Below are 21,026 nucleotides of genomic sequence, written 5' to 3'. Positions count from 1 at the left end.
CCTAAAAGCATCTTGTGTGCTTTGTTCTAAATTCTGGCCCACCAAAAGCCTTCCAAGTCAATGACATGATGTCTAGAGTGACTCTACCCATTACGAAAGACTGCTCTATACAGCCAGCATTCCCTAGCTCTCTAGTCAGATGTTTTCTACAATAACCTAAGAATGAATTTTGGTTTATCAGTAAGAATCTTAGAACTGGTTAGTAAGTGCTCAATCCTAAAGAATGATTTATTATGCATAAACAAAACTGCATTCCTGAAATTGCGAAGCTAAAGAACAGACTCTGGATTAAATTCTCAACCTTCTTTCTGTTTCAACATAACTGGTTAGTAATAATAGTTCATGGGATAGTAATAAAGGGAGTTAATTTGGATGCATTTTTGAGGGAGAGCGGTCACTTAAGAAACCTATTCTGAGACAGCAATACTCTAAGTTCAAGACGCCAGTTCAGTCCACTTTACCTGAGGGGTAAGAATCGTGTTTTATACAGAATGGCTCCCAGTGTCCACTGAACTTCTCGGTCATATACCAGCTGGGCTGTCTGCAGGTGTGGGTAGTCATAGGGAAAGTGGAATCCTTCATGAAGAACTTGGTACATCCAAGCCGATTTAAAACACTGATATCTGTGTGACAAAACAATAAATATTTTTTTTAAGAAGAAGAAGAAGAAAAAAGAATACTTTCCACATACTCCCATTGGATGTCAAAAAGGATCTCTCTCCCCAGTTCACCTTCCTCGCCTCTAGGTGGAGCCAAATCTGAGCCTACTTTATCTTGATGTTTACCACAAAAGTGCAGGAACACCTTTATGCCATAATGATATTGCTGTGTTTTTTTCTTTCTTTTTATAAGAGTCCTTATTTTTAAGGAGCCTGCTGTAATTACATGATGTCTGGGATTTGTTTCAAAAGAACCCAATTGTGGTAAGAGGGTGGGAAAAGAGATGAAATAAGATTTGCCAGAAGTTGGTAGCTGTTAGCAGAGAAGCAGGGTGATAGGTACACAGAAATTCATTATACCATTCTATTTTTGTTTATGGTTAAAATGTATTAACTGAAATGTTTACAAAATGGGAGGACTGATGAACCAAACTGGCAAAATATTGGTATTTGTTGAAGCTGGGTGAGGATTTATGTTACTGTTCTTTCCACTTTTCTGCATGTTCAATATTTTAATTAAAAGCTTTAAAAAAAACACCACTTTTGATTTCAAACCGTTTGGAATCAGCCTTTTGGTAACCCTGGTTTTCCCTGGCTTCACTAAAATAGGCTCACTATTTTGGCCCTTATCACTCAGAAAATCAAAATCTAAAAATCAAATTCTCGATTCTCCTTCAACAGAAAATTCCATCTGTATTCTTGCTTGTTCTCTCTCTCTCTCTCATTATAATCTGCCATCTGCGTTTTCAGGCCAATCTTAGGGAAAAAAGGAAGCTACTCACTTGAGTCGATGCTCATCTGCATGTGATGAAAAGAGACCATTCTTGAATCTCTGAGTTAGGACTGACCAAGCCATGCCACAGTAATCCTGGAACAACCAAAGAGAAACAGAGGAACATGAAATTAAAGCACAACTAATTTCCCTACAGTCTCAGCTGTTCCATGTCTAAAGTTACTTGTGGGTGACTAGTTGACAAAGGAAAACAGAAATGCCACATTCATTCCCTCGACACTGTGCAAAGCAAGTGCCAGAACACAGGTTCCTGAGGGTCTCCTTTTTATTCCCATCACCTCAAGTCCAGTACAAAGCCAGCCCAACATGGCTCCTGAGCCTCTTTGGCTTCAGAGAGGGGTAATGTTAGGACCAGAAGTAGCAACATCAAAGCCAAAGGGAGCCTCATTCTACACTATGTAAGATGAGGAAGTAAAGCAGATGGAACAGAATGGTCAAATTCTACCACTGGCCTGTTCCCCTGCTATAGTTCTCCCCAAAGAACCATTCCTTTCCTCTGAATGTCTACTTTGTGCCAGGTGCTTTTCTAGGTGCCAGGGAGATCTAGCAGTGAACAAAACAGACAAAACTTTCTGTCCTCATGAAGCTCACATTCTAGTGATAAAAAACAGACAATAACCATATACATGCATGCATACATAAGACATGTACACACGTACACATTTACATATAGAGTGTGTTACATGACATAAATTATCATGGAAAAATAAAGCAGGAAAGGGAAATAGGTGAAATTGGGGAGGGCTGCAGTTTTGGATATGGTTGCTAGGGAAGGTATCACTGGGAAAATAACAGTTGAGTCAAAGTAAAAAAAAAAAAAAGGGAACAAAATTATCTCTTTCACCTGGGAAAAAGAACATATGAGGCCACTAGCAATTTGAGTAAGCAGTAACTTGAGCCCTTTGGTGTTCAAGGGAACAGAATTTGAAGAAGTTTTAAAATGAGAGAAAGACGTAGGCCATGAACAGTTAGGCAGCCCTAGATGCTAGAAAGGAAAAGGAATATAAGTGTATTCCTGGAGCCTGGAGAGGAAAGAACAAATACAAACCAGGTTTTCCTCAGTATTTCTTAGGGACTGCCTTTAGGGAACAGAATAATACACATAGTACAGACATTATTAAATTGGAAGTCTTCTATCCAGAGAACCCTAGAGAACTGTAACAGCAGAAAGAAAAGAATAAACTATAAGGTCAAATTCTTCCCATAAGTTTCTCTTCTACAAGATCAAAAAGACAGGCAAACCTTCAGAGATGAATCTAAATTAAAGGAGCTATAGAAAGCTAGAGAAACTTTTACCTGTTCAGGTAACTAATGATTTAAGCCTATAAGCTGCTAATGTCCTATATATGCTCTAAACGAAATTTTATTTCTTCTGCATTTTAGTTTTAAATAGTACTTCCCCTGACATTGCGTTTCCCAATATCTTTTTAATATTCCAAGTGACCCTATATACCACTCTGGCCTCCTGACAAACCAAGAAAATCAAAGTGGACTTGCCCACCTGTGTGACCTCATTTCTAAAAGCACATTACAACTGAGAATACCAAGTGAGGGGAAAGATATCTGGGGATGACACTTTTGACCACAAACATTAAACCAGATTACTGGAAAGCTAGAGGAAAAACCATTAGCCACCACAAAGATTTTGGAGCTGGGTGATAATTTGGGTGATCAGGACATACATGGAAACCTAAGTTTAATGAACTAGAAGATAGTACAGCACAGTGTGCTCCTTAACTTCTGAGTCCACTTTCTCATCTGTAAAATGAAGGTTCACAGAGCTCCTCCTGTGAAGAAATCAGTGAAATCAGGCATACAAAGCCCTTTGCACAGCATCTGGCACAAAGTTAGGCATAGAGAAATGGCTGCTCCTGGTATGAATCATCTTTACTATAAATAATTTACCTGAGCAGCCTTGGCAAACGTTGGCCCATGGTAACGGCCACCGATGCGTAACACATCCTCTGTACAGTAAAAAAACTCAGAGAAACCGTAGAACTCGCTGTTATTGAAGTCAATTGGTGACTGGTAGATTCCATTCAGCGAGGCCTGGCTGGTGTTGGGGCGAGCCAGCAGGGGGCTCAGCATTGCCCCGCAAGAAGACCAGTCTCCTCTTCCTCGGATATGCAGCACCTGGCTGTTCCTCTCCACCACATCTGTGAGTCCCACGGGCAGGCAGGGATCCAGAAATGGATTGTCAGGACTCAGACCTGTCTTCTGGCCCAGCAACCTGCCACAATGACAATAACAAACAAAACACATCACTAATGTATTCAACCTCTTTAAAAAATGCCTATAAGAAACTTGGTCAAAGAATGTGCTTCACAGATATCTTGTTTTATATGGCATCCCTAGAAACAAGCATGGAGTATCAACCATGCAGTCACAACACATGAACATTTAACTTAAGCAAATTCAATTTAGCAGAAACAAAGGAAAGAAGGAAGGAAGGATGGGTGGGTGGATGGATGGATGGATGGATGGATGGATGGATGGAAGGGATAGATGGATGGATGGATGGATGGAAGGGATGGATGAATGGATGGAAGGAAGGAAGGAAGGAAGGAAGGAAGGAAGGAAGGAAGGAAGGAAGGAAGGGAGGAAGGAGGAAGATAAGGAGAGAAATATGGCAGTGATCAAATTTTGTTCAACCTTTTAATCAACATGTATATTTCCCAATGTATAGTGAAACTAGGGATATTAATCTGCTGGTCTCAATCTAGTCTTCATTCCACTGCTTCTTAGAAGTGCCAAGATCTCACCACACTGAGTGTGGTTCTAACGTTTAGCAAAACACCTGGGAGAAGGTAAAGAGAGAAGGTTGGAGGAGTTTCCTGAGGAGAAGGATGTGTCAGTGGTCAGTGACAACGGCTGGCCATAGGAAGGACCTGCCTGGCCCCACGTGGGGAGGGACAGGTTGGGGCAAGTTCTAATCCCCATCCTGGCCATTACATGGTTCTGGCTATTTCAAGTCTGCATTTGCCCAGCAACAATATTCCCGTTCCTGAAGAGATTAAATCTGGCCGAGGACAGAAATTAGTGGAGACCAAATAACTTTGCCAACTGCAGTTAATTATTCATCAGTTCCTAAACAGACAGACGTTGAAGGGTAGACTTCCTGGGATGAAGAAGCCTCCATGATGTAAAGACTGAAGGAGGGACTGGGAACATGGCAACACAACAAAATGTTCTGGAACAATTGGAACCTATTTTAAGGATGTGACACCAATTATTAAAAAAACTCAGAAAATCATATTAAGAAGAAAGAACCATTACATTTTGACATCCCAGGAAGCATGGGTTTCTCTAGTAGAGTAGCAGCTACACAAGATGAATGATCAGTCTTCTCAATTAGGAACCTGGCAAGAAATACCAATGCACATATTGATGCATGGTGGCAGCCATGATACAGCCTGGCAAGTTCTGAGGCAGGAAACAGCAGACAAAGAGAAAAGGGCAGCAGAACGACAAAGGAAGGAAATGGAAAAGGAAACACAGCAGCTAGCAAAGATGGAACAAAACAAAACTGGTGTAAAACTTTCATAATTGTTCTTTGGACTGCCAGCAGGAGCGATCTGAACTCCACAGCCCAAGCAACATCTGTACAGACTGAAGAGTATTTTCAGAAAGCAAACACACTGCTTGGTTTTAAGGCATTCGTCCATCACCCGGTATAACAGGAGTCTCCTAAAACACCTTGACCTCTTGGTAGTTGAGACTTACAAAAACAAAAAGGAATCAGGAGACAGTATTTTCTTTATTATGGTCCCAAAGAAGACAACTGCTGTGGAGCAATTATTACAAATCGCCGTATTCATAATTGTAATTAATACAATAGCGGTATTTCTTCAAGTTAGTATTTCTAGCAAAACAAATGGGGTAAGTAATTTTATGGTGAAAAAAACCTCTGCTGTCTTATACTTCCTTCAATGTACATAGTGATACAATAATTTTAAATACTAAAGAAAAAAAACCCCACAACTATTTGTACATTATGGTCTAAATACTTCATGTGGTAGCCAAACGAATCAGTGATCTGTCCACGCTGCAGGAAAAACTGGCTATTCTGGACTTAATGAGAGAACAATGTGAAGATTATTTCTAACTTCACATGCTTTTTATCTTTTATGCGCACTATGGAACCTCACTCCCATGTAAGATGCAACTCCACTGTAAGTGAACAAATATGTCTTCTACTGAGAGGGAACTGCTAAGAACTACATTATACTGCACATTGTAAATTAATAACTTAGCCTCACTTATCCTGTGATACCATTTCTGAAAAAGGACACAGCAAGAGATCAACATAGTAAGCTGCTATACTTTTCTGAGTCCTAAGAGCAAAGACCAGAATGCACCCTAACCTAGATCAAGTGGGAATACCAATGGAGGGTCTCTATTAGTAGTGACACTACCCCATTGACGAGAGTGGTCAGGAAGGAGGAGGAGGCAAGGACATACCTATCTTAGTAGAATATGAGTATTTCTTGCTAATATCTGCACCCTGACAACATTCTATTTCAGAGGCACAGATCCCCATGTCCAAAGTACCTATTTTTGGTAAGGGTTTCATTCAGCACAAGATCTTCATAGCGCTGCCGGGCAAAGTTGCCTCCAAAACCCAGGAAGGTTGTGACATAAACCCTGTACACATGTTCAGTGTGTTGTACATCACAGCCCAGGTTGAATTCAGCCAGCAGGATCTTTGCTTCTTCTTCCTATAATACAATGTAAAGAGAAAAAAAGGGAATTTTCATTTTGGTTGATTTACAGAGAGCTATGACGTTACCAATATACCAGTCTTCGTGTGCTGTAACTACCCTTTAAAATATCTTATAGCATTCTTTCATTCTCATAACATTATTTTCAACAAAGACACAAAATGACAAGCCTGAACAAAAAAGTACAGAGACTAAATACCAAATTAGAGACAACAACAGGATCTGTAGTTCTATACAAGGCAGAATCATTACAGATAATGTCATTTTCTTGCATGTACTTTTCAGATTTTCCAGTTTGCCAAAATGAGAATGTACTACTTTTATCATCAGGAAAGAAAAAATCTTTTGATAAAAATAAATTTCAGGAATTTGGAAGATCATCCTGAGACCTATTCTATGGGTTTTTACAATTCTATTCAAGAAGCTTTAATGTATCCTATGACAGGGACTAGGACTGGGAAAGTTCCATTTTACAGTACCTCTAATGAAAAGATGGTCTATTTTTTTTTTTTTTTTTTGACTTCAGTCCATGATTTGAGTTAATCATACTCCTCAGTTCATGGCTCATTACCATGGCAAAGCCCCATTTCTGTTTTGTCTATTTACTTCCTTTTATCCTCATACTCACCCCCATTCCTACCCCCACATTCTAATGTGCTTAATGTAACATATATTTGTACATACTGTTGTAAAATTAAATTATTGTTTTGAATGTATTTATTTTTAATTAATGAAAATGCTATCATGCCCAGTAATTTCACTAAGTATATATATAAGAGGACTGAAAAGTATGACTAATCAAAAATGTATATGTGAATGTTCACAGCAGCATTATCCATAATAGTCAAAAACTGGAAACAAAAATCCAAAAGTCCATCATCTGATGAATGCATAAACAAAATATGGCATGGTCATATGGTTATTCAACCATGAAGAGAAATGAAGTTCTGATCCATGCTACAACAGAGATGAACCCTGAAAATATTTTGCTAAGTGAAAGGAGCCAGACACAAAACGTCACATATTGTATGATTCCATTTATGTGAAGTACTCAGAAGAGGCAAATCCACAGGAGACATAAAGCAGATTAGTGGTTGCTGGAGCTAGAGGGAGGAGAATGGCAAGTGACTGCTAATGAATGTGGGGTTTCTTTTCAGGGTAATGAAAATGTTCTAGAATTCGATAGTGGTGGTTGCATTACTTTTTGAGTGTGCACAACTTTGTGAATTGTACCAAAAAAACCACTTTAGGCACTTAGGATTACTTACATTTTTTAAAGCACTATTGTACTTTGTCTCATTGTTCCTTTCGTTATTTACCAAGCCCTAAAATCCATCTGTAAGACCGTTATGTTACCAGGCTACATCTAACTTGTTGCTTCCAAGTATACTTTCTATACTAGTGTTGCTTTCTAAATCTGCACAAACAAAAAAGTCTTTTATTTAAGACTTTAAGGATAAGTGCCACTTACCAGAACAATGCCTTCATTTTACCTGTTGACTACATATTAACAAATAAAGACTAAAATGTCTTACAACCTCGTTCCCCAAATTTCCAACCCTTGCACAGACCCCTTCTGATTGTTAAACCCACATTTCCAACAATCTTGCTGGATATTTAGGCATATATGCTCCTCAGAGATCTCAAATTCATCATACTTAAAACTGAATTCATTGGTTACAAGGACTTGGGCTAGAGACCAGAAAACTGTTCTCACCTGAATCTCCAGACCATACTCATTTGCTTAGCATCAACCCACCCTTTACCCTGGGGTCTCTCTCAGTGACTGAATTCCTTACCCTACCAGGTACCTAGGTGGGAACCTCAGCATCACTCAGAATCCCTCTCTGCCCTACCCACACCATTATATTACACTGTTTTGTTTTGTTTTTTCCAAAATACCCCTGAGATCTGTGCCCTCCATTCCATTTCCACTTACATTGCCTAGTTCAGCCCTTATTACCTCTTACCCAAGGTTCCCTGACCTACATTTCTTTCTCATACAGACAACAAAATTATTTTCCTAAAAAAACAGATTGGATCTATTATCAGTCACATAATAGAGCTGAAAAGGACCTTCAGAATTTAATTATTTCATAGATGATGAAACTGAGGCCCATATGACTGCCCTACTCAAAAACCTTTGCTGATTCTCCTCCATCTATAGAAATAAAAGTGAAATTCCCTAGCATAGCACCCAAGACTCCTTACAATTTAACTTCATCTTACCTTCCTAGACTTACTATACTGGAAAATTCTACACTACAACAGGCTATTCAACGTTTTTTGGACATTCTGAGCTCTTTGCTGCTTTCTTTGTGCCCTTGTGCATACTATTTCCTCCATAAAGGTGGCCTTCCTCAACCTTCAAATGCAAAAGCCTACTTATCATCCAGGGCCCAGGTAAATACCTTACTTTCCACGAAGCCAGCATGACTCCCATTCATGTAGTAGACGAGTAGAGTGGGGACATTACTGATATCTGGTAGAGGCCAGGGATGCTGCTAAACATCATATTATGCACAGGACAGCTCTCGACAAAGATTTATCCAGCTCAAACTGTCAATAGTGCCAATGATGAGAAACCCTGGTTTAGATCAAATTTTAGTACTTCCATAGTCTGCCTGTTATCACAGGCTGTCTTCACTGATAGATTATAATAAGTTTTTGGGGGCAGTACAATATGTCTCATTCCTTGCACACAACAGGTGTTTAAAAACTGTCTGCAGCTCTTTTTCCTATGATAAAACTCTTCCCTCAAGATACATATATTCTTTACATTCTAGTCAGGTAAGGAATTTAGAAGCACAAGAATGGAATCACAAGTAAGGGAAAGAAAATAACATTTAATGAACAAGTATGTACCAAATACTGTACTCTGGGCTTTATATGAATTATCATGTTTAATCTTCCAGCAGTCCCAGGAGACAAGGAGTATAACTGCTAAAATACATTAAACATTTAGCACATGTTGGAAAGTTTGTCAAGTGCTTTACACACATGGTGTCATTTCATCTTCCCAACTTCATGAAGTGGATACTATTATTATTCTCTTTTCATATAGGAGGAGATTAAAGCTCAGAGAGGTAACCTAACCAAGATAATGTAAGCTAGCGAGTATCTGAACAAATATTTGGACCCATGCAAATTGGTCTAAGTCAAAAAACAGTGACCTTCTTTCCCAAATACTGGCATTTGTAGCAACCCAATATCCCTAAAAGGTAAAATACCTGTTTCGGAGAAAGGACAGAGGCTGAGGTAGGAACTTCATAAGCAATTTGGAGAGAGGCTCCTCCCATATCTAGTATCCCTACTGTCCTTCTGCGCCCTATTGCCAATTCCTGGGGACCCTCAGCATCTGATTCTGAAATAAATAAGGGAAAAGAAAAGGCCTAGTAATTAAAAAACAAATCAAAAATGAAAAAAAAAATCAAAATAGAAATCCCTTAAAAAATGAAGAGCAAACTGAAATAAATTAATCTCACTGTATCAACTATGTATTACAGAGAATTCTTTCAAGTAACATTTTTACTATATCCCTCATAGGATGTATCTTACTGACAACAGAAGCAAATAAATATCTTAAACTGCATTGTAGTAGTCTTATTGATAATAATTTTTTAAGCCATTAAACATGTTATGAAATAAAGCAAATAAATGTTTATATTAATATATTTAGGAACAAATACTCAGCATAAAAGAAAAAACCATACAGGTATAAACTCAACAATATTAAGCAACAACCTTATAATCTTTTTTAAATTAATTTATTTTTAATTTATATTCAAGTTAGTTAGCATATAGTGCAATAATGATTTTAGGAGATTATAGATTCATCCCCTATGTAAAACACCCAGTGCTCATCCCAACAAGTGTCTTCCCTAATGCCCCTTGCCCATTTAGCCCATCCCCTCACCCACAGCCCCTCCAGCAACCCTCAGTTTGTTCTCTGTATTTAAGAGTCTGTTTTGTCCCCCTCCCTGTTTTTATATTATTTTTGCTTCCCCTCCCTTATGTTCATCTGTTTTCTATCTTAAATTCCACATGAGTGAAGTCATATATTTGTCTTTCTCTAACTAGTTTCGCTTAGCATAATGCCCTCTAGTTCTATCCATGTTGTTGCAAATGGCAAGATTTCATTTTTTTGATTGCTGAGTAATACTCCATTGTGCATATATATATATACATATATATATATACATATATATATATATATGTATATATATATACCACATCTTTATTCATCTGTTGATGGACATTTGGGCTCTTTCCATACTTTGGCTACTGTCGATAGCACTGCTATAAACATTGGGGTGCATGTGCCCCTCCGAAACAGCACACTTGTATCCCCTGGATATATAACTAGTAGTGTGATTGCTGGGTCATACGGCAGTCCTATTTTTAACTTTTTGAGAAGCTTCCATATTGTTTTCCAGAGTGGCTGCACTAGTTTGCATTCCCACCAGCAGTGCAAAAGAGTTCCCCTTTCTCTGCAGTCTTGCCCGAGTTGTTAATGTTAGCCATTCTGACTGGTGTGAGGTGGCATCTCATTGTGGTTTTGATTTGTATTTCCCTGATGATGAGTGATGTTGAGTATTTTTTCATGTGTCAGTTGGCCATCTGGATGTCTTCTTTGGAGAAGTGTCTATTCATGTCTTTTGCCCATTTCTTCACTGGATTATTTGTTTTTTGGGTGTTGAGTTTGCTAAGTTCTTTATAGATTTTGGATACTAACCCTTTATCTGATATGTCGTTTGAAAATATCTTTTCCCATTCTGTCGGTTGCCTTTTAGTTTTGCTGATTGTTTCCTTTGCTGTGCAGAAGCTTTTTAGTTTGATGAGGTCCCAATAGTTCATTTTTGCTTTTGTGTGGCTTGCCGCTGGAGACGTGTTGAGTAAGAACTTGCTGGGGCTGAGGTCAAAGAGGTTTTTGCCTGCTTTCTCCTCTAGGATTTTGATAGGTTCCTGTCTTACGTTTAGGTTTTTCATCCATTTTGAGTTTATTTTTTGTGTATGGTGTAAGAAAGTGGTCCAGGTTCATTCTTCTGCATGTTACTGTCCAGTTTTCCCAGCACCATTTGCTCAAGAGACTGTATTCCATTGGATATTCTTTGCTGCTTTGTCAAAGATTAATTGGCCATATGTTTGTGGATCCATTTCTGGGTTCTCTATTCTGTTCCATTCATCTGAGGGTCTGTTTTTGTGCCAGTACCATACTGTCTTGATGATTACAGCTTTATAATACGTCTTGAAGTCCGGGAGTGTGACGCCTCCAGCTTTGGTTTTCTTTATCAGGATTGCTTTGGCTATTCAGGGTCTTTTCTGGTTCCATACAAATTTTAGGATGGTTTGTTCTAGCTCTGTGAAGAATGCTGGTGTTATTTTGATAGGGATAGCATTGAATATTTAGATTGCTTTGGGTAGTATGGACATTTTAACAATATTTGTTCTTCCAATCCAGGAGCATGGAATATTTTTCGATTTTTTTGTGTGCCTTCTTCAATTTCTTTCATAAGTTTTCTACAGTTTTCAGTGTATGGATTTTTCACCTCTTTGTATAACCTTATAATCTTAAATATGAATTGGAACTATCATGATTTCTTTTTCTCTTTCTAAAAATACATATTTTCTAGCTCTGTACGGAAAGGGCCTAGAAGTAAGTATAATCTAGGAGCAATAAGCACTCCTGGCATCCATGGTCTCTAAATATCATTTTCCAATAAAAGAAACCAGGGCTCCTTAAAAAATGTCTGATGCTAGGTCTAAGGTAGAAAAAATACAAGACAAGCATGGAATGTACCTTAGTGTGCCAAAAAGCAAGGGAAATATAAAAGACTATTGGGATGTTAAAAGGTACAGAAGCCAACCTATAGGTGCTCCAACTGGCCAATGATGGTGTAATTTGAGCACTGAAAAGAATGATGATGCAATGGACTACGATGCATCAAGCACATTAAAATCTACAAACTCATAATGATACTGAAAAAAAACTTCACTAGTAACCTTTGGAAGTTGCTAGGACATCAACTCATTAATCAAAAACTTGATAAATGGAAGAATGAAAGATCTATCCTGTCTTTCCATTTAGAACTGTATTCCAGGATAATCAAATAGTTAATGAAGAAAATTTTGTTATATAAAAACCCCAACTGTTAAATGCAGAAGAAATGAAGGAATTATAAAAATAACTATTTTGCAACCTCTAATGAAAAAATGAATCTAAACAACAATCACAATTGGCTACTATAACCATTAAGTGAAAAGTGGCTGGAGAATTTTCATAATAGATTAGATCAGGCTGACAATACCTGAACCCTGAAACCTGATCAGTCTTAACGTGACTGAAGTGGGACAAGCAGACCTTATAAAACTTCTGATGTGATGTAGTAGGAAACACTTAGTGCCAATCTTTATTTATTATTTATTCTGGCCAAAGGAATTGAATCGGTGTCTAATCAAGCTTCTGTATCTAATCTCCAATTTATAAGACATAAGGAGGGATGAGAAGCATGTTTAAGACCCCACAAAAATTCAGTCAATCAAATTAAGAATGTGGTAATTTCATTCTATCAAGTGAGCCAGTTTTGTTTTTGTGTTTTTAATGAATGATTTGAGGAAAAGAGGTGGGAGGGGGAAAGCTGTTATAAAGAAACTTATCAATCAAATGTAATTATGATCCTTGTTCAGATTCTGATTTTAACAAGACAATTACAAATAAATATTCTTGATACAATAAAGGAAGTCTCTACCTGGGTATTAGATAGATGTTACACAATACTAGAAATTGTTAACTTTTTTAAATTTAAGAATGGCATTGTGGATATTTCAGTTGTTTTGAAGCTCCTCATTGGTGAGAGATAAACGCTGAAGTACAAGAAGATAAAACGATATGTCTGGGGTTTGCTTTTTAAAATCCAAAAGGAAAAAAACCTGTGTTGTATGGAGGGAGGGTGGAGCCAAAAAACTGACCAACCACTAATTAGTGTTGAGTCTGAGTAATGGGCTCATGGAAATTCATTTTATTATTATTTACTTCTGTAAATGTTTCTAACTTTCCATATTAAAAATTTAAAAAGAAATAAAAGAAGGGGAAGTAGGACTGGAAAATGAAGCATCTTTACTTTTAAAAAAAAGAAAGAAAAATCACTCAAATGTGGCACTTATATTACACTGACAGGTTACAACATAAACCTTCGTTCAGTCCTTAGAATTGTCTTAAGATGACAACATTACTCACCATCCTCATGATCGAATCTTCCCAAAACAAAGTTGATTCCAATCCATGCATAAACTCCTAGGTAAGAAACATAAAAGCCCATGCTTAATTCTCTATTGCTATGCCATGTATACACCTCTCCCAGGGCTGTTCTTTTCCTCCTTTTCTTAGGAAAAAAGTGATGATACTATTTTATTCCATACTCTTAGTGTATGAATTCAAAATCTCTTATCTTGTGATGCTTTCCCCTTTTAAAATGATTTGCATTCTGGGGCGCCTGGGTGGCTCAGTCAGTTAAGCGTCCGACTTCAGCTCGGGTCATGATCTCGTGGTCTGTGAGTTCCAGCCCCGCGTCAGGCTCTGTGCTGACAGCTCGGAGCCTGGAGCCTGTTTCGGATTCTGTGTCTCCCTCTCTCTGACCCTCCCCCGTTCATGCTCTGTCTCTCTCTGTCTCAAAAATAAATAAACGTTAAAAAAAAAATTAAAAAATTAAAAAATAAAATGATTTGCATTTTCTAAATTAATGTGTAAATTTGCGTTTTCTAAATTAATGTGCAAAAACAAATGTAAAAAATGTGCATCTTGGATTCTGGCTCTGGGCAAGAGGAGGTAAGCACACTCCATCCTGTCATCCCACCGAACACAGTGTAAACTGCATGGAATATATGGAGCAGATTTGTGAGAACTCTGGAAGGAAATAATAAGAGGCACACTGAGTCAGAGATCAGAAGTTAAAGTACCACCAAACCTGTAGTGAGTGTCTCATATTTTCCCCTCAGATATTGCCTGGCCTGGACTCAAAAGCAGCTTGAAACACAAAAGGACATCCAGGTGTGGAGGGAAAGAACTTCAAGACCTTGCTTTCTGGTCCAAGGAGCATTAAAAGAGACCCCAAACGGGGCGCCTGGGTGGCGCAGTCGGTTAAGCGTCCGACTTCAGCCAGGTCACGATCTCGCGGTCCGTGAGTTCGAGCCCCGCGTCAGGCTCTGGGCTGATGGCTCGGAGCCTGGAGCCTGTTTCCGATTCTGTGTCTCCCTCTCTCTCTGCCCCTCCCCCGTTCATGCTCTGTCTCTCTCTGTCCCAAAAATAAATAAAAAACGTTGAAAAAAAAATTAAAAAAAAAAAAAAGAGACCCCAAAGGCTCCGAAAGAATGGAGGAAAATCCCTTGGGTTTTTTTCCCTTCATTTTGTTCTCTGCTACCCCAGGCAATCCTGCAACAGCAGAGGTAGAAGTTGGGCAGGTGCCTAAAACTGTGAAGGATATGAATCTTCTCTGACTAGAGGAGCTACAGCCTTAAGAACTGAAGAAAATCCCTATTGCTGATTTTTCTCCATGTCCTCCACCATTTAGCCCTGGATGCAGATGCAATCATGGGAAATGTATGGCAGAGTAGGGAAATTAAAGCCCTGGCTTTCTAACTGGAGGACCATGAAAGTGAGCCCCAGGGAGCCAGAAAGTGTTGGGGAGATCACAGAGAGTAAGGAATAAAGTGATGTATGAACTCCTGGGCTCACAGCCAAGCAACACATGCATGGATCTCATAAACAATATACCAAAGGTTCTGAGAACCGTACTGGCTAGGCACTCCATTTGTATGGACTATGCCCAGATTTTAGACTGACCACTGGGTGACACACAAATGGTACAAACCCAAATAGCAGTGACAAGGCTTTGAAAAATGAATCACTACAATCACAGAAGGCAGGTCAGAACTTGAGGCATGAACCTAACCAGGTCAACTCCCTGCTAACACAAACAAAAGTCAGTATTTTCCTTACGATTGAAACAAGACCCAGTTTCATAGTATAACTTTCAAAATGTCCAGGACACAATATAAAATTACTTAGCATGAAAAGAACTAGGAAAATCTCAACTCCTAAGGGAAAAGATGCCAACCCCAAGATGACACAGATGTCAGAATTACCAGACAGAGATACTAAAGCAGCTATATAACTCAGCAATAAGAGCAGTCTTACAATGAACGGAAAGATAGAAAGTCTCAGCAAAGGAAGAGAACATAAAAAAGAATCAAATGAAAATTTTAGAACTGGAGAATGCAATACTGAAATTGAAAAGGTAAATCTTTTCCTTTATGTGAAATGCAACTAGAATGTACAGAAGAGGGGCGCCTGGGTGGCTCAGTTGATAATCAGCGTCTGACTTCAGCTCAGGTCATGATCTCATGGTTCGTGAGTTCAAGCCCCGCATCAGGCTCTGTGCTGACAGCTCAGAGCCTGGAGCCTGCTTCGGATTCTGTGTCTCCCTCTCTCTCTGCTCCTACCCCACTCACACTCTCTCTTATTCAAAAATAAATAAACATTTAAAAAAATTCAGAATGCACAGAAGATTTTCTCTTTTTCAAGAAATGGAAACATAATTTGTCATGTAGGCCACATTTGGGCCACATGAGAACACATATTCAATTCTACCTCAAAACTACAAACCCAGCAGTGCAAGCTTTTAGGGAAGTATCAGTACTTCATAATAAACACAATAAAGGGGGGGGGGGGTGCCTGCGTGATGCAGTTTGTTAAGCTTCTGACTCTTGGATTCAGTTCAGGTCATGGTCTCATGGTGGTGAGATGGATCCCTGAGTTGGGCTCTGCACTGAGCATGGAGCCTGCTTGGGATTCTCTCTCCCCCTCTCTCTCTGCTCCTCCCCTGCTTGCTCCCTCTCCTTCAAAATAAATAAATCAACATTTAAAAAATAAACACAATAAAAGGAGAGCCCATAACAAAAGAAAAGTAAATAATGATCATCCCCTATTAACGTTTCCCCTTACTTTAATAATTTGCTTTACATTAGAATTTGGCAAACTCAGTACAACTCCCAGAAGTACTTATGTTTTGAAAACTACAATTAGCTAACCAAATACTCACTTGGAATCATCACTAAATACTAACATGTTCTTATAAACACAGTACTTAGCACAAAGTTAAAAATAAATATATGACTTCCAGAAGCAGCAATCTATAACAGACACCAATGCAGAATATGCAAATAATAATTTAAAAAAATATATATGACAGAATCAAGAAAATTACTCGAAGAAAAATAAAAATCAAATATATAAAGTAATCCTAACCCCACCCCTAGCAGAGAGACTATGCCATGATTGGCTAGGAGCTGAAGGAGTGCACCCCTCAAGACCCAGTACCTTCCTGCTTCCCAGAGATCACTTCTGCCTGAGACTGTGAAAAGAGGAAGTCAAACTCCAGAGGTAAATCTCTCACCAGATCAGCCAAGATAGCCAGCTGCTTTCTGCAAGAAAGAACAAAAATATAAAAGTTAATCGTTAGACACTCTTCTCACAATTAGCTTCAACTTGCACGTCCACCTCATTGCTCACATAGTCCATCCACTAGTTGAGCCATGCTTCTTTTTGGCACTTCACTTGATTTTAAAGGTTTAAACTGCCTCCAAAGTATATCCTTCCACTTAAAAGGCAATACGATACTAGTAATACTTTTTCTTTGTGTAATTTTATAATTCAAATAGTATTAAAAGATGAGACTACAGTTCTGTGCCTCTCACAACGCTGAGTATATATAAGTGGCAGGAAGCACAGTTTCATAATTGCATGATTCCTAACTACTATGAAGGGAAGCTGTCAGACTAAGGAACACAATCTTATCCTCAGATCTTACACAATACAGAAACAACACCTCATATTACCACACAACAAGCACTGTTAGATCCACAAATTAATATCCTTTACAAAACTGACAATGAACTTTTTAATCTCCTTTTATATATTTCAAGGGCTGGGGTTTTGTTTCTTTATAAAAATCTTATCATTTGAAAAACCCAAATCAGGATCAAAATCCAAAGGTTATAACAGTTTGGGGACAAAGTCTGAATCTTAGTATCTAGGGTTATTTTCTCCTCTCAAGTTTTATGCTATCAGTATTATTAAAGAAAAGCAAAGAAACAAAGCTAGAAGTAATAATATGAATCTAGAGAAAGGGGTTAAAAACAAAAGCAACTATCCTGGATCTTTAAAATAACTCATTAGAAAAATATTCTATTGGCTCAGCATGACTTAGTGAAGAATGATAACACTTAAAAGTAAAGAATATATTTAAAGTAATAATTTTCTTTAAGCTCAGGTCATGATATTATGGTTGTGAGATCGAGCCCTGCATCAGGCTCTGCACTGAGCATAGAGCCTGCTTGGGATTCTCTCTCCTGCTCTCTCTACCCCTCCCAGCTCGTGCATGCTCACTTTCTCTGTCTGTCTCTCTCTCTCTCAAAATAAATAAACATTTTGTAAAAAAAAAAACAAAAAACAAAGTAATAATTTTACAATATACTGTCAAATACAATTTCTAAAATAGCTCGTTGTTATACATATTAAATTCTTACAATAAGAATTTTACGTGGGGAACAAGAGGGATTATTTTGCTCTCCCTATTGGATATGTTTCCAATTGGCTATTTGTTTAAAATAAACAAAAAGAGGGCTTGCTGATTTGGGGGACAATATGGAAAAATGGGCACCCACATACACTGGTGTTTGGAATGTAAATTACTGGTATGATCTTTTTTTGTTTTTTTAAGTAGGCTCCATGCCTAGCCTGCTTCGGATTCTGTGTCTCCCTCTCTCTCTGCCCCTAACCCACTTGAATTCTGTCTTTGTCTGTCTCAAAAATAAATAAACATTAAAAAAAAAATTTTTTTTAATTAAGTAGGCTCCATGCCTAATGTGGGGCTTGAACTGATACTGAGATCGAGAGTCAATGCTCTACCAACTGAGCCAGCTAGGTGCCCCACTGGTATGATCTTTTTGAGAGCAATCCAGGACTTTGTATCCAAATTTTTAACGTGCTTAACTTTTGACCAGCTATTACATTTTTAGAAATTTATTGCAAGGGAATCATCAGATAAGAATACAAAAAGGAAGCGAATACTGCAGCTTTATAAAAATGAAAAAGTGACAACTTGTTAAATAATCTATGTCATATCCATATAATGTAACACTAGACAGATGTTAAAAGAAATGAGGTCGACTTATACTCTATATGTATTGACATGAAAAGATGTCCAACATATTTTGAGTTCTAAAAGGTTATGAAACAGTACATACAATATGATCCCAACTTATATTAAACAATAAACAAAAAACTTTTTCACGTACTGCACAGAATAGAACTTTTGTTCCTAAAATTCAATATTGTTTTTTATTTAAAAAAAAACAACAAACAAAAACTTTCAGTGGCATCCGGGTGGCTCAGTCAGTTAAGCATCTGACTCCTGGTTTTGGCTCAGGTCATGATCTCACGTTTCGTGAGTTGGAGCCATGCATCGGGCTGTGTGCTCACGGTGCAGAGCCTGCTTGGAATTTTCTCTCTCTCTCTCTCTCTCTCTCTCTCTCTCTCTCTGCCCCTCCCCTACTCGCACTTCTCTCTCAAAATAAATAAATAAGCTTTAAAACAAAACAAAAAAAACCCCACAAAAACAAAAAACTTTCAGTGGCAAAATGCTGATAACTGTTGAAGCTGGGGGCTGAGAAAATAAGGATTCAGTATGCTGTTCTATTTTTATTTATGTTTGAAATTTTCCAGAACAAAAGTTTTTTCCCCCTTAAATGTCACCTTGTAATACCTTTGTAATTTCTTTTTAAAGGCATTTTCAATACAAAACAAAAAAGAGGTTAGTCTAACAAATTGTTAGTCTAGGCCTTTGACAAAGAAATAAAACCTAGTGATAACACATTTCAAAATATAGTCCAGGTGATTTAAACCCATTTTGAATATTGCTCACAAATGCTAATATATTAGTGGAGCATTAATTATACAAAACAGGTTCTTTTTTTTTTTTTTTTTTTTTTTTTTTTTAAATTTTTTTTTTTTATTTTTGGGACAGAGAGAGACAGAGCATGAACGGGGGAGGGGCAGAGAGAGAGGGAGACACAGAATCGGAAACAGGCTCCAGGCTCCGAGCCATCAGCCCAGAGCCTGACGCGGGGCTCGAACTCACGGACCGCGAGATCGTGACCTGGCTGAAGTCGGACGCTTAACCGACTGCGCCACCCAGGCGCCCCAATACAAAACAGGTTCTTACAGTGATGGCTATATTTATGTCAACAACTACAGCTGCCTCAAGAGGTAGCAATGATTTCATAAGCCCAGGATAGATATAGGCATTATTTAGAAGAGGTGATCAGAAAACGAATTAAAAGACAAGCTCTTCACAAATTCTTAAGATAAAAAAAAAAAATACAAATATTCGGAGCCTCCATGCTGACAGTGAACATCTTAGACAAATGGAATGGAGTTACATAGTGGGTTTTGTCTGCATAGAAACTTCTTTGACAAACAATGTCAATGCTGAGTGACATCAGGAGATGAGGCAATCCTTTCTTTTGCTCCAGACCCACAAAAGGGGGCCAAACCATCACCCTCCTGGTCGGCTCTGCCTTTTTGACTCCCTCATCAACTTCTTCTGTGGCCTTCATCCCCCTTCCTTGGTGTTGACCTCAGACCACTCACAAGCCTGTGATGTGGCACCCACTGTGTCACCTATACTCTTCCCAGGGTTTCTAAATTCTGAACTATATGATTATTACTTATGTCAGAATCAAAAGTTCTAACTTACGTGTGTAGTATGGTTAACAACTTTGTAGAAATTACAGAGAGATGTACAGAGAGAAGGGAATATGACAAAATGAAACACTTTCGATAGGGCAATAGGGATATAAATTTGTTGTTTATTTTTCCTTTACTGCAGCTATAATATTTTAAAATTTGGTTTTAAAAATTAAAAAACACAAATGTTGTTTTGTTTTGTTAAGAGAAAGCACGCATGAGAGAGGGAGAAGGACAGAGGGAAAGAGAGAGAGAAAATCCCAAGCAGGCCCCACGCTGAGCACAGAGCCTGATGCTGGGCCCAATCCCATGACCCCAGGATCATGACGTGAGCTGAAATCAAAAGTTGGACACTCAACTGACTGAACCATCTAGCCACCCCAAAAACAAAAACAAAAAAATTTTCTTAAGTTTATGTATTTAGAGAGAGTGCAAGCAGCGGAGGAACAGAAAGAGAGGGAGAGAGAGAATCCCAAGCAGGATCCATGCTGTCAGCACAGAGCCCAACACGGACTGAATTGCAAGAACCATGAGATCACGACCTGAGCCAAAATCAAGAGTCAGACGCTCAACTGACTGGACCACCCAGGCACCCGAAAACAAAAATGTTTTAAAGGCCAAGATATACGGGAAAATGAGGGGTTAAAATAGGTCTCTCATTTCAACAAATGGTTATATAAAATAATCTGCTTCTCAACAGCAGACAAGATAGTAAACCAGTAATTGTGTATCTAAAGAGAAGGAAAGAAGCCCATTGAAAGAACTGTGGACATACGTTACATTGTCCTGCACGTCTGGCATAAGCAGCACAAAGCCCTACCTGCATAGCCAAGGTTTTTGTTGCTGGCCAAGAATACAAAATAAAACTTTCTGGAAAAGGGAACTGTTATTTACCAAGAAAAAAAAAATCTAAGCTAACAAAAAATACCTGCTGCCTATGAGACTTTGAACATTCCAGAAGAATGAATTCTAAAGTGAAGGGAGCTCACTCCCACCCCAAGACCATAAGTGTGAAGGGGCCAGGGAAGTGTCAAAGGGGAGAAATTACA

At 38.4% G+C, this 21,026-nt stretch overlaps 1 protein-coding gene across 2 annotated transcripts in view; it reads right to left on the bottom strand.

Moving 5' to 3' along the window:
* The window catches only part of ENTPD7 (ectonucleoside triphosphate diphosphohydrolase 7), a 52,726-nt gene that overhangs the window by 9,065 nt on the left and 22,635 nt on the right, over nt 1-21,026 (bottom strand). For both annotated transcript variants that reach the window (XM_058697435.1, XM_058697436.1), the window contains 7 exons: nt 16,549-16,652; nt 13,411-13,467; nt 9,404-9,537; nt 6,004-6,170; nt 3,358-3,682; nt 1,442-1,527; nt 462-623 (listed from right to left, as the gene is read on the bottom strand). In XM_058697435.1, coding sequence (XP_058553418.1) covers nt 462-623; nt 1,442-1,527; nt 3,358-3,682; nt 6,004-6,170; nt 9,404-9,537; nt 13,411-13,467; nt 16,549-16,652 — 1,035 coding nt within the window. The remainder of the gene's footprint in view (nt 1-461; nt 624-1,441; nt 1,528-3,357; nt 3,683-6,003; nt 6,171-9,403; nt 9,538-13,410; nt 13,468-16,548; nt 16,653-21,026) is intronic.

The sequence above is a fragment of the Neofelis nebulosa genome, chromosome 13 (genome assembly GCF_028018385.1).
Source record: "Neofelis nebulosa isolate mNeoNeb1 chromosome 13, mNeoNeb1.pri, whole genome shotgun sequence".
NCBI lineage: Eukaryota > Metazoa > Chordata > Mammalia > Carnivora > Felidae > Neofelis > Neofelis nebulosa.
Note: the sequence above shows the minus strand (reverse complement) of the source record. Positions and strands in the feature narration are given on the sequence as shown.